The sequence below is a fragment of the Oncorhynchus clarkii genome, chromosome 1, assembly GCF_045791955.1.
Source record: "Oncorhynchus clarkii lewisi isolate Uvic-CL-2024 chromosome 1, UVic_Ocla_1.0, whole genome shotgun sequence".
NCBI lineage: Eukaryota > Metazoa > Chordata > Actinopteri > Salmoniformes > Salmonidae > Oncorhynchus > Oncorhynchus clarkii.
The window spans coordinates 26,798,429-26,811,638 of NC_092147.1; the positions used below are offsets into that span (position 1 = coordinate 26,798,429).

The 13,210-nt window shown below is 43.9% G+C and overlaps 1 protein-coding gene across 1 annotated transcript in view; it reads right to left on the reverse strand.

Annotated features, from left to right (window-relative positions):
- Positions 1–7,031, reverse strand: part of LOC139396469 (breast cancer anti-estrogen resistance protein 1-like) — a 115,317-nt gene extending 108,286 nt beyond the window's left edge. Inside the window, exon 1 of the mRNA XM_071143723.1 lies at positions 6,524–7,031. Coding sequence (XP_070999824.1) covers positions 6,524–6,535 — 12 coding nt within the window. The 5' untranslated portion in view covers positions 6,536–7,031. The remainder of the gene's footprint in view (positions 1–6,523) is intronic.
- Between the last annotated feature and the right edge of the window lie 6,179 nt (positions 7,032–13,210).

Genomic DNA, 13,210 nt, shown 5'->3' on the forward strand with positions numbered 1-13,210 from the left:
AGACACAGAAAGGGGATGGAGGTTGATGGCTTACTGTTGCCCAGGCAACTCACACAAATAGCCAGGGCCTGATCCGGGTTATTGAAATGCATAGGCTTGCCTTCGCACCAATTATTAATATGTATGTGAGCATCATCTATGACAAGTGCCAAATGTCAGGCTTCTGACAGGGATATATCAGAGGGCTGTGGATAAAGCCTATGAAGACGTCCCATTTAACCCCCATATATCCTGCATAGGGTTGCAAAGCTACCGGTAACTTCCCGTAATCTTCAGTAATTTAGGTAATTAACAGAAAATCTATGGCAATCTATCGTAACTATGGTAATTTATACTTGAATAACTTCATATTTAGTATACATTTTTATTTATCTGTGTCCATATTGTCCATGAGTTTCTAGTAGACAGACCATATGGTTCAAGAGAAAATAGCAGAATTCATGAAAAAAGCATCTAATCAACAATGGCATTATTTTCAATTATCCCTGCAACTTGTCCAAATATTAACTTTTTTCTCAACTGGAAATAGTTTGGAGCCAAAACATTGACAACAAATACATTTTGACATATTCAAATAAATAAGTGTAAAAAAAAGAACAGAAGAAACCCTCATATTAAACACCAATGGTACTAAGTTGATCATTTATATTTAAGATCATTTTGTACAGCTTTGTCATTCTATTTTTTATTTTAAAATCATCTTATTTAATTATTTCCTTTATTTTTTAAAAGTGTTACGGCCACACAGACGGCCAGATAGTGTAATTCCAGACACCGATGATAATCTAAAGTACCCAAAAGGGCCACTAGATGTCTTGTGATAGGTTACGTAAAATTCTTGAAAGGTACCAGAATTCTTGTAGTTTACTGTTAAAACTTTAAATATTCCAGTAATATACCCTTCCTTTCCAACCCTAGTCCATAGCTGCCTGACTACTGGCATGGAGGGAAGGAGAGGGGCGAGAGAGGCTGCAGCTGAGCTGAGCTGAGATGTGCCCTTGGGGAAACTCAGCTCATGTCAGAGATAGCAATAATCTATAGTGGTGCTTCATTCTCAATTGGTCATATCATGTATGCATGTACACTGAACAAAAATATAAACGTAACATGTAAAGTGTTGGTCACATGTTAAAAAGATCCCAGAAATGTTCCCTGCGTACAAAAGCTTATTTCTCTCAAATGTTGTGCACACATTTGTTTACATCCCAGTTAGTGAGCATTTCTCCTTTGCAAATATATTCCATCCACCTGACAGGTGTGACATATCAAAAAGCTGATTAACCAGCATGATCATTACACAGGTGCACCTTGTGCTGGGGACAATAAAAGGCCATGTCTCACGTTTCGAGGGAGTGTGCAATTGGCATGCTGATTGCAGGAATGTCCACCAGAGCTGTTGCCAGAGAATTTAATGTTAATTTAATTTAATGTTAATTTATCTACCATAATACAATGTCATTTTAGAGAATTTGGCAGTATGTCCAACCAGCCTCACAACTGCAGTCCACGTGTAACCACGCCAGCCCAGGACCTCCACATCCTGCTTCGTCACCTACGTGATCGTCTGAGACCAGCCAACCAGACAGATGATGAAACTGTGGGTTTAACTTAAGAATTTCTGCACAAATTGTCAGAAACTGTCTCAGGGAAGGTAATCTGCATGCTCATCGTCCTACCAGGGTCTTGACCTGACTGCAGGGATGAATCCCGGTTTCAACTGTACTGGGCAGATGGCAGACTACATGTATGACGTCGTGTGGGTGAGCGGTTTGCTGATGTCAACAATGTGGACAGAGTGCCCCATGGTGGCAGTGGGATTATGTTATGGGCAGGCATAAACTACAGACAACAAACATAATTGCATTTTATATATGGCAGTTTGAATGCACAGAGATACCATGACGAGATCCTGAGGCCCATTGTCGTGCCATTCATCCGCCGCCATCACCTCAGCTAGCTGGGGATTTGGGGATTTTAACAAGGCTAATCTGAAAACAAGGCTCCCCAAATTGTATCAGCATATCTAATGCGCGACATGGCTGGCAAAACTCTGGATCATTGTTATTCTAACTTCAGCGATGCATACAAAGCCCTCCCCCGCCCTCTTTTCGGAAAATCTGACCACGACTCCATTTTGTTGATCCCAGCCTATTGACAGAAACTAAAACAGAAAACGCCCGTGCTCAGGTCTGTTCAACGCTGGTCCGACCAATCGGATTCCACGCTTCAAGATTGCTTCGATCACGTGGACTGGGATATGTTCCGCATAGCGTTGGACAATAACATTGATGAATACGCCGATTCGGTGAGCGTGTTTATTAGAAAGTGCATTGGTGATGTCGTACCCACAGCGACTATTAAAACCTTCCCCAACCAGAAACTGTGGATTGATGGCAGCATTCGCGAGAAAACTGAAAGCGTGAACCACTGCTTTTAATCAGGGCAAGGTCGACCGGAAACATGACCGCATACAAACAGTGTAGCTATTCCCTCCACAAGGCAATCAAACAAGCTAAGTGTCAGTATAGAGACAAAGTAGAGTTGCAATTCAACGGCTCAGACACGAGAGGTATGTGGTAGGGTCTACAGTCAATCACGGACTTCAAAAAGAAAACCAGCCCCGTCACGGACCAGGATGTCTTGCTCCCAGACAAACTAAACAACTTCTTTGCTCGCTTTGAGGACAATACAGTGCCACTGACATGGCCCGCTACCAAAACCTGTGGGCTCTCCTTCACTGCAGCCAACGTGAGTAAAACATTTAAACGTGTTAACCCTCGCAAGGCTGCCGGCTCAGACGGCATCCCTAGCTGCGTCCTCAGAGCATGCACAGACCAGCTGGCTGGTGTGTTTACGGACATATTCAATCAATCCTTATCCCAGTTTGCTGATCCTACATGCTTCAAGAGGGCCACCATTGTTCCTGTTCCCAAGAAAGCGAAGGTAACTGAGCTAAATGACACTCACTTCGGTCATCATGAAGTGCTTTGAGAGACTAGTCAAGGACCATATCACCTCCACCCTACCTGACACCCTAGACCCACTCCAGTTTGCTTACCACCCCAATAGGTCCACAGACGACGGAATCACACTGCACACTGCCCTATCCCACCTGGACAAGAAGAATACCTATGTAAGAATGCTGTTAATCGACTACAGCTCAGCATTTAACACCATAGTACCCTCCAAACCCGTCATTAAACTCGAGACCCTGGGTCTCGACCCTGCCCTGTGCAACTGGGTCCTGGACTTCCTGATGGGCCGCCCGCAGGTGGTGAGGGCAGGAAACAACATCTCCACCCCGCTGATCCTCAACACTGGGGCCCCACAAGGGTGCGTTCTCAGCCCTCTCCTGTACTCCCTGTTCACCCATGACTGGGTGGCTATGCACGCCACCAACTCAATCATCAAGTTTGCAGATGACACTACAGTGGTAGGCTTGATTACCAACAACAATGGGACAGCCTACAGGGAGGAGGTGAGGGCCCTCGGAGGGTCAGGAAAATAACCTCAGGCCAGGGCTCTGTGCAGGCCAGTCAAGTTTATCCACACCGATCTCGACAAACCATTGGACCAAACCAAACCATTGGACCTCACTTTGTGCACAGGGGCATTGTCATGCTGAAACAGGAAAGGGCCTTCCCCAAACTGTTGCCACAAAATTTGGAACACAGAATAGTCTAGAATGTCATTATATGCTGTAGCGTTAAGATTTTCCTTCACTGGAACTAAGGGGCCTAGCTCGAACCATGAAAAGCAGCCCCAGACCATTATTCCTCCTCCACCAACTTTACAGTTGGCATTATACATTGGAGCAGGTAGCGTTCTCCTGGCATCTGTCAAACCCAGATTCTGTCAGACTGCCAGATGGTGAAGCGTGCTGGCATTGTGCATGGTGATCTTAGGCTTGTGTGTGGCTGCTCGGCCATGGAAACCCATTTCATTATGCTCCTGACGAACAGTTCTTGTGTTGACGTTGCTTCCAGAGGCAATTTGGAACTCGGTAGTGAGTATTGCAACTGAGGACAGACGATGTTTACACGTTACGTACTTCAGCGGTCCTGTTCTGTGAGCTTGTGTGGCCTATCACTTCGCGGCTGAGCCGTTGTTGCTCCTAGACGTTTCTACTTCACAATAACACTAGCTCTAGCTGGGCAGAAATTTGACGAACTGACTTGTTGGAAAAGTGGCATCCTTTGACGATGCCACATTGAAAGACACTGAGCTCTTCAGTAAGGCCATTCTACTGCCAATGTTTGTCAATGGAGATTGCATGGGTGTGTGCTCGATTTCACACACCTGTCAGCAATGGGTGTTGCTGAAATAGTCTAATCCACTAATTTGAAGGGGTGTCCACATACTTTTGTATATATAGTGTAGCACGCTATCTACAGTGGCATTAACAGAAAACACTGGGGAAAAACTGCTATTGACGCAATTATATTCTACTTACAGTAAATGTACAGCATGCTGTAAGCAAGCTATCAGTTAATCAGTGAATTACTAATAACAAATGTTAAATCCATAATATCAAAGGAGGAATGACTAAAAAGCCACAGATATGATTGGTGAATGACATGGTGTTTAGCATCTAAGCATTGGAGCATTGGGACCCCTGCTACTACTGGCACTTCCTGTTCACCTAAGCATGCTTAACTCTACGGGCTGATCCCATGCAAACATCAGTTTAATTTCCCCCATAATATGGTTGACTGGAGGAATTAATACATCAAATACATCAGGAGGAAACTCTCCACAGGGACTCCCAGTCTATTAGAATTTTGGCAGGCCAACGAGGAAATACACCCATCACCCAAGCAACAACATTGGATGCTTTGACAAATCTGCACTCCCAAAAAGAATACACAGAATCAAATGGATAGCAGACGTTATACTGAAAGCTATAATGTTGAAATAACAATGGTATTACACTATTACTGAAAGAATAATAGTGTACAAATGAAAACAATCTGTTGGACAGCAGCCATCTTCCAAAGCACCCCCATTTCTAACATGATTACTATGGGAAATCTTGAATAACACCTACGCAATGGAAAAGTGTGTGACAATGATTTGTTCACTGGATTGGGTGGACAGTCACACCCAAGTGACGTGTGATGTTGATTTCCCAGTGACGTATTAGGCAGCCAGGTGAAAGGACTCAGACTGGTTGGCATGAGGTGCTGGGTTTAGTCATGAGACTTGACATCCTGCATGCACAGAGAACAGCTGTTGCCATCAAGCCCAGGCCCCAAGACATGGGAACTGCAATCTGGACTGTGTTTGTTGAATACAGTGCAGAGAATATCTAACTGAGGGTGAAACATACATTAAAAACCAAACCAACAACCCCCACAAGCTGAAACTGCGTACAGTTTTACTCAAGACAATAACACATAGCCTAATACACTGATTCATAATGTGCAGTACCATTGGCTCAAACACTCTGCAAAACAAACAAGGAAGTAAAGGTTGTCCATTACATCGCTCTAATGGCATGAGGCTAGTTAGCATAGGTGATAATGTTATATATCCAGATGATCTACAGGCAGAGGCAGTATACAGTATATCTCAGTGTATAGGAGATGAACTCTGTAATCAGCCCTTCGCTGTCCCGAGGAAAACTAGCATATATTTCAGTGTTCGTAGAAGTGTGACTTGCAGCACATTCTACTCCCTAAACCTGACATGGGGAAAACAATGAGCTCTGAATTTCAAGAATCATGATTTAAAAAAAACTTGTCACAAACTGGTGGAGTTGAGATGCGTATTGCAGAAGGACGCTTCCCATAGGTTACAGCATGCTTTTTCAGATATCTGTGTGCATAATAACACATGCCAAGCTAGATAGAACAGTACTTGCCGAAGGAGACCCGAGTCATGGCAATATCTACAATACACAAGTCCAATACACATCAAAGGATGGAACTGTTACCTTTTGTTATTATTACTGGGGTACAATTTCTTTTATTTTTGCAGGCTGTTGGTTTAATGGTAGACTGCTGGCAAACCAACAGATGAATGAAAAACACAACTGCATATCCTGGTCACATGAAGCATTAAGTGTCCAAGACCAATTATTTTGGCATTACACTCAAAATATAGCCTACAGGTGGTAACATAATTGCAGTAAAGGTTTAACCTAATACGTTGCAACTGACAAAACTCAGGCTGCAACGTTGGCACTACTATGCCCATCCCAGTCAAATGTCACAGGTTGACAAGAACAGCCTGCCAGATCAGCAAGCAGTGTGTGTTAGGCCTTGCACTCCTAGTGTGTACATTTTAACAAATGATAAAAAACTGAAAATAAATATAAATATGTTCTATCATTATAACAGTGGAAGTGCAATGATACTTTGTGTTAAATGCCTTAGCAGCAAAAGAAAATGACACTTGGCAATTGCAATATTGTATTGCTGACATCTCTTTGTAGGCAACGAAAGTTCATGCCAGATGTAACATCATTACATGGTTGTCTTGCAATAGAGGATTTAAATAGTAACCTTTAAATAACACTTACCGGAACAGACATCTTGCGATGTTTTGTTATAGTAGGCAATGCCTCTATTTGACTACAAAAAAAATGTATAGGTTATTTAATTAAAAAGCTGTTGGCTACTTTTTCAACAATAGCAAAAAAGCTATTTTCTTCAGGACGCCTTCGATGTCAGCCTTTATTCCATGTTTTTCCTTTAAAATGCATCTACATCAGTGTCAGTTCTCCGTTCCGGTTGAGTTGGGAATAAATGTCAGGGATATGGTGGGATTTTCCAAGCTAGGAGCAGCCCACCAAATGCGGCGCAGTCCAGCTCATTTACGTCCAGAGCTCCCGTCTCCAACACACCGTAAACACTCTCCTCTTGTTCTTCTATGTCACACGTTTCGTTAATTTTCCCAATAATCCAATGTAAAATATAATTTTTTAAATCGCAACTTTGCGTTCAGTGTCAAACAGAATGAAAAAAAGATTGTCTCCAGTCTTTCGCCTGCTGCGTGTATCACTGCTGCGTGTATCACTGCTGCTGCACGAAAGACCGCTGCGCTCTATACGGTTCTAATGGAACCGTCAAGTTTTGTTTAAAGGGATGGTCTCCCGTTTTCCACCATCAAAAAGAAGAGGCAGCAATAAGATTAAGGTTTTTGTCGTGATAAGGCCTGCCCTACCTTATCATGTTAAACTCATGCTCTCCTAAATAAATCTATTGAAATATATGCAGAATAATTTCTGAGCTCCCCAAGGTTGCCACTTAAAGGGAATGTCTACATTGTCGTCGGCTATCGTGGGTGAATTGTCCAATAGGCCAAGATACACTTATGGTCATGTATCCACATCTGAAGGTTAGGGTGTTGTCAAATGTATTGCACCAATTAATGAGAAGTTTAATAAATGGAAAATATACCTATACAATAAAGTGGCCTAGGTTGAAGTGTAGGTTTCTTTTGAAGTGATTTTGGGACACATTTTGCACAAATCACCTTATGCACTACTCTATGATCAGCCTCTCTCCAAATGCATAAATTAACACTATGGACCATAAAAAGCACTTTCATGGTAGGAGATACGTTGTGCTAAGAAACAATGACAGTGTACAGGCAACACCTCAGAGAAGGTTTTAGTAAAAATGCATTGTTTGACTTTTTATGAAGATGTATGACCCCTTTAATTATCTGGACTAAATAACAGTCAGTTTGATGCAATCAAGCCTTGTTATAAGACATAATGGCTCAAATATGCTTATAACAACTTATAAAGAAGTGTTACCAAAGCCTCTGGCTGGTGTTACCAAAGCCTCTACCAGAGCTTTTAGAGTTTGGATAGCAGGGAGGGGAAGGCATCCGGACCATTTGCTCCTGCTGTTATTTTAGATTCTTGTGTCAGTGATTATAATTATCCTCCCAAAGGTGTTGGCTTTTTAAAATCAACTTCTCGGTTTGAAACGATGGTATTTGGTGACAGACAGCTACACATGCCTAGAGGTGAAGACGGGAAATGTGTGTCAGATATATCAGGCATTCCTAGCGGCAACCTAAGGCTCAGCCAACCACCTATAAGTGGAAAACCACTGGGGGCCTCTTTTAGGGGTTAAATTGGGATTTTATAGGAGTTTAAGCCAGGGTCAGAGTGTGGGTAAAGATTTGCGTTTCAAGTTAATGTAAGGTTTGAAATTAGGGTTAAAGGTTACAGTTGGTTTTTCACACTATAATAAGACTTCCTTCCCTTGACAAAAGCACAGCAACTGTATATAATCTAAATCGTTGTTTCCCAGCCAACTCTCTCTTCCATACTCCTTTAACCTGTTCTTTATCCATCCTCTTTGCCTTTCTTCTAATCTATTTTCACGTCACGGTCAAGCACAGGTTGTGCAGATGAGAATAGTTCACCTACCACCTACATACAAGTGAGGTGAGAGGTGAACAGTGGTCAAGTTAAACTGAGCATAAGAAACGGTGACACAGTGAGTGAGTTTAAGGCATTTGCAGGGTAACAGCATGGTGGAAGTGAGCAGTCCGTGTAGGAAAGAGACAAGCTGGGAGAATTACTTGGGGCTCCCAAAGTCGCTTAACCCTCCAAGAGAAGTAACAGAAAAGAAATAAGGGCAGAAGGTGTATTTGACTAAAAATGAGGATGACTTGCTCTCTACAGCTCTGGAGAGTGCACTGGTCTCTCTCTCGGAGTGTGTGTGGGTGGGTGCGGGAGCAATTGAATAAAGATGAGGATGACTGCTCATCTGCTTAGTCTGTGAGAAAGAGAAAGGAGAGAGAGAGAGAGAGAGAGAGAGGAGCAAGGGAGACAGAGGTGTGTGTAACAGCAGTGTAGAATAAATCATGCAGGCCACTGCAGGCCTAGTTTCGGCTGTGGTGGGTGCTGGTGTTGGTGTAGGAGCCTGTACATAAATGTCAAATCAAATTTTATTAATCACATGCTTCGTAAACAGGTGTAGACTAACAGTGAAACTTACTTACGGGCCTTCCCTACAATGCAGAGAGAGAAAATAGAGAAATAATAGAAAGGTAATAATACTGTAAATACACAATGAGTAACAATAACTTGGCTATATGCACAAAATCAAATAAAATCAAATTTTATTTGTCACATACACATGGTTAGCAGATGTTAATGCGAGTGTAGCGAAATGCTTGCTTCTAGTTCTGACAATGCAGTAATAACCAACGAGTAATCTAGCTAACAATTCCAAAACTACTACCTTATAGACACAAGTGTAAGGGGATAAAGAATATGTACATAAAGATATATGAATGAGTGATGGTACAGAGCGGCATAGGCAAGATGCAGTAGATGGTATCGAGTACAGTATATACATATGAGATGAGTATGTAAACAAAGTGGCATAGCTTAAAGTGGCTAGTGATACATGTATTACATAAAGATGCAGTAGATGATATAGAGTACAGTATATACGTATACATATGAGATAAATAATGTAGGGTATGTAAACATTATATTAAGTAGCATTGTTTAAAGTGGCTAGTGATATATTTTACATCAATTCCCGTTATTAAAGTGGCTGGAGTTGAGTCAGTGTGTTGGCAGCAGCCACTCAATGTTAGTGGTGGCTGTTTAACAGTCTGACGGCCTTGAGATAGAAGCTGTTTTTCAGTCTCTCGGTCCCAGCTTTGATGCACCTGTACTGACCTCGCCTTCTGGATGATAGCGGGGTGAACAGGCAGTGGCTCGGGTGGTTGTTTTCCTTGATCTTTATGGTCTTCCTGTGACATCGGGTGGGGTAGGTGTCCTGGAGGGCAGGTAGTTTGCCCCCGGTGATGCGTTGTGCAGACATCACTACCCTCTGGAGAGCCTTACGGTTGAGGGCGGAGCAGTTGCCGTACCAGGCGGTGATACACCTCGACAGGACGCTCTCGATTGTGCATCTGTAGAAGTTTGTGAGTGCTTTTGGTGACAAGCCGAATTTCTTCAGCCTCCTGAGGTTGAAGAGGCGCTGCTGTGCCTTCTTCACGATGCTGTCTGTGTGGGTGGACCAATTCAGTTTGTCTGTGATGTGTACGCCGAGGAATCTTAAAACTTGCTACCCTCTCCACTACTGTTCTGTCGATGTGGATAGGGGGGTGTTCCCTCTGCTGTTTCCTGAAGTCCACAATCATCTCCTTAGTTTTGTTGACGTTGAGTGTGAGGTTATTTTCCTGACACCACACTCCGAGGGCCCTCACCTCCTCCCTGTAGGCCGTCTCGTCGTTGTTGGTAATCAAGCCTACCACTGTTGTGTCGTCCGCAAACTTGATGATTGAGTTGGAGGCGTGCATGGCCACGCAGTCGTGGGTGAACAGGGAGTACAGGAGAGGGCTCAGAACGCACCCTTGTGGGGCCCCAGTGTTGAGGATCAGCGGGTGGAGATGTTGTTACCTACCCTCACCACCTGCGGGCGGCCCATCAGGAAGTCCAGTACCCAGTTGCACAGGGCGGGGTCGAGACCCAGGGTCTCAAGCTTGATGACGAGTTTGGAGGGTACTATGGTGTTAAATGCTGAGCTGTAGTCGATGAACAGCATTCTCACATAGGTATTCCTCTTGTCCAGATGGGTTAGGGCAGTGTGCAGTGTGGTTGAGATTGCATCGTCTGTGGACCTATTTGGGCGGTAAGCAAATTGGAGTGGGTCTAGGGTGTCAGGTAGGGTGGAGGTGATATGGTCCTTGACTAGTCTCTCAAAGCACTTCATGATGACGGAAGTGAGTGCTACGGGGCGGTAGTCGTTTAGCTCAGTTACCTTAGCTTTCTTGGGAACAGGAACAATGGTGGCCCTCTTGAAGCATGTGGGAACAGCAAACTGGGATAAGGATTGATTGAATATGTCCGTAAACACACCAGCCAGCTGGTCTGCGCATGCTCTGAGGGCGCGGCTGGGGATGCCGTCTGGGCCTGCAGCCTTGCGAGGGTTAACACGTTTAAATGTTTTACTCACCTCGGCTGCAGTGAAGGAGAGTCCGCATGTTTTGGTTGCGGGCCGTGTCAGTGGCACTGTATTGTGCTCAAAGCGGGCCAAAAATTTATTTTTTGTGTCTGAGCCGTTGAATTGCGATTCTACTTTGTCTCTATACTGACGCTTAGCTTGTTTGATTGCCTTGCGGAGGGAATAGTTACACTGTTTGTATTCGGTCTTGTTTCCGGTCACCTTGCCCTGATTAAAAGCAGTGGTTCGGGCTTTCAGTTTCACACGAATGCTGCCATCAATCCACGGTTTCTGGTTTGGGAATGTTTTAATCGTTGCTATGGGAACGACATCTTCAATGCACGTTCTAATGAACAAGGTACCAGTTCCGAGTCAATGTGCGGAGGAATAAGGTAATTGAGGAAGATAATGTACGTACATATAACTAGGACTAAAGTGACTAGGCAACAGGATAGATAATAAACAGAGGCAGCAGCATATGTGATGAGTCAAAAAAGTTCAATGCATATAGTCCGGGTAGCCATTTGGTTAACTATACTGAACAGAAATATAAAACAGAACATGTAACTGTTGGCCCATGTTTCATGAGCTGAAATAAAAAATCCCAAAAAGCTTATTTCTCTCAGATTTGGTGTACACATTTGTTTACATACCTTTTAGTGAGCATTTCTCATTTTCCAAGATAATCCAGCCATCTGACAGGTGTGGCATATCCCAGGACCTCACATTCGGCTTCTTCACCTGCGGGATTGTCTGAGACCAGCCACCCAGACAGCTGATGAAACTGAGGAGTATTTCTGTCTGTAATTAAGCACTTTTATGGGGGGGAAATAATTCTGATTGCCTGGGACTTGCTCCCAAGTGGGTGGGCCTATGCCCTCCCAGACCCACCCATAGCTGCACCCCTGCCCAGTCATGTGAACTCCATAGATTAGGTCGTAATTTATTTATTTCAATTGACTGATTTCCTTATATAAACTGTACCTCAGTAAAGTTGTTGGGTTTATATTTAACTAACTATTTAGCAGTCTTATGGCTTGTGGGTAGAAGCTGCTCAGGGTACTCTTGGTTCCAGACTTGCAACAAAATCAAATCAAATCTTATTGGTCACATACACGTGTTTAGCAGATGTTATTGCGGGTGTATCGAAATGCTTGGCATCGGTACCACTTGCCGTACAGTAGCAGAGAGAACAGTCTATGATTTGGGTGGCTGTAGTCTTTTACAATTTGTGGGGCCTCCCTCTGGGCCGTACGCACTACCCTCTGTAGCGCCTTGCGGTTGGAGGCCATGCCATACCAAGTTGCCATAACAAGTCAAGATGCTCTCAATGGTACAGCAGTAGAACTTTTTGAGGATCTCAGGGCCCATGCCAAATCTTTTCAGCCTCCTGAGGGGGAAGAGGCCCTATTCATGAATGTGTTTGTGGACCATGATCGATCCTTAGGGATGTGGACAGCGAGAAACTTGAAGCTCTCAACCTACCCCGTCAATGTGAAATGTGCCAGTGATGAAGCAGAAATGTAATGCAGGAAGCACATACGCACTGGGGAGTTTGCTGCCTGCCTCCTACATCGGCCTACATAGCCTATAGGACAGAATAACCTGCATCCAATATGCAACAGTTTGCGTACTGTACGTGAGTGTTTCTGCATGTCTCTGCAGGCTTTTCATGTGTACTCTCCCTGCTATAGTACAGTACACAGGATCTCTTTATCTAAACCGGCTTATTTAAAATATAGAGTAAGCTTTCGTCTGGTTACATGAAGCAAAATCAGAACAAACAAACAAATGTACTGAGTGAGTGAGTACCCATGGGGATGCAGGGTGGATCCCTATAACTATGTAATGTAAACAAGTCAATTCCCCTCTTATGAAGGATGCACAGGCTTCTCCTCCTTTCCCCTCCCACCACTCAGGCAGGAAACACAGAAGCAGTGAGTGGAGGGGGCCTGGATACAGAGGAAATGAGGTTGAGAGAAACTGTGTGAGTGGTGGAGTCCTCTGACCTCCTTATTTAAGGCATAGCAGAGTGGGTAAGACGGGAGGGAAGGGGGATGGGGTTAGGGGTGTAGGACCTAGGGGGGTGAGGGAGAGGGCAACAGTTGCATTAGGGGAAGAGGGGGCAGGGAGGAACAGGTTATGGTGTAATTGTAGTGTTTCTGGAGACAGTTGTCTGGAGAAGGGAAAAGCCTTGGAAGGGGGAAGAGGAAGGCTGGAATATAAGGCCTTGGGGAGGTCAGGGGTACAAATGAGCAAAACAATACCATCTGTACTAAAAC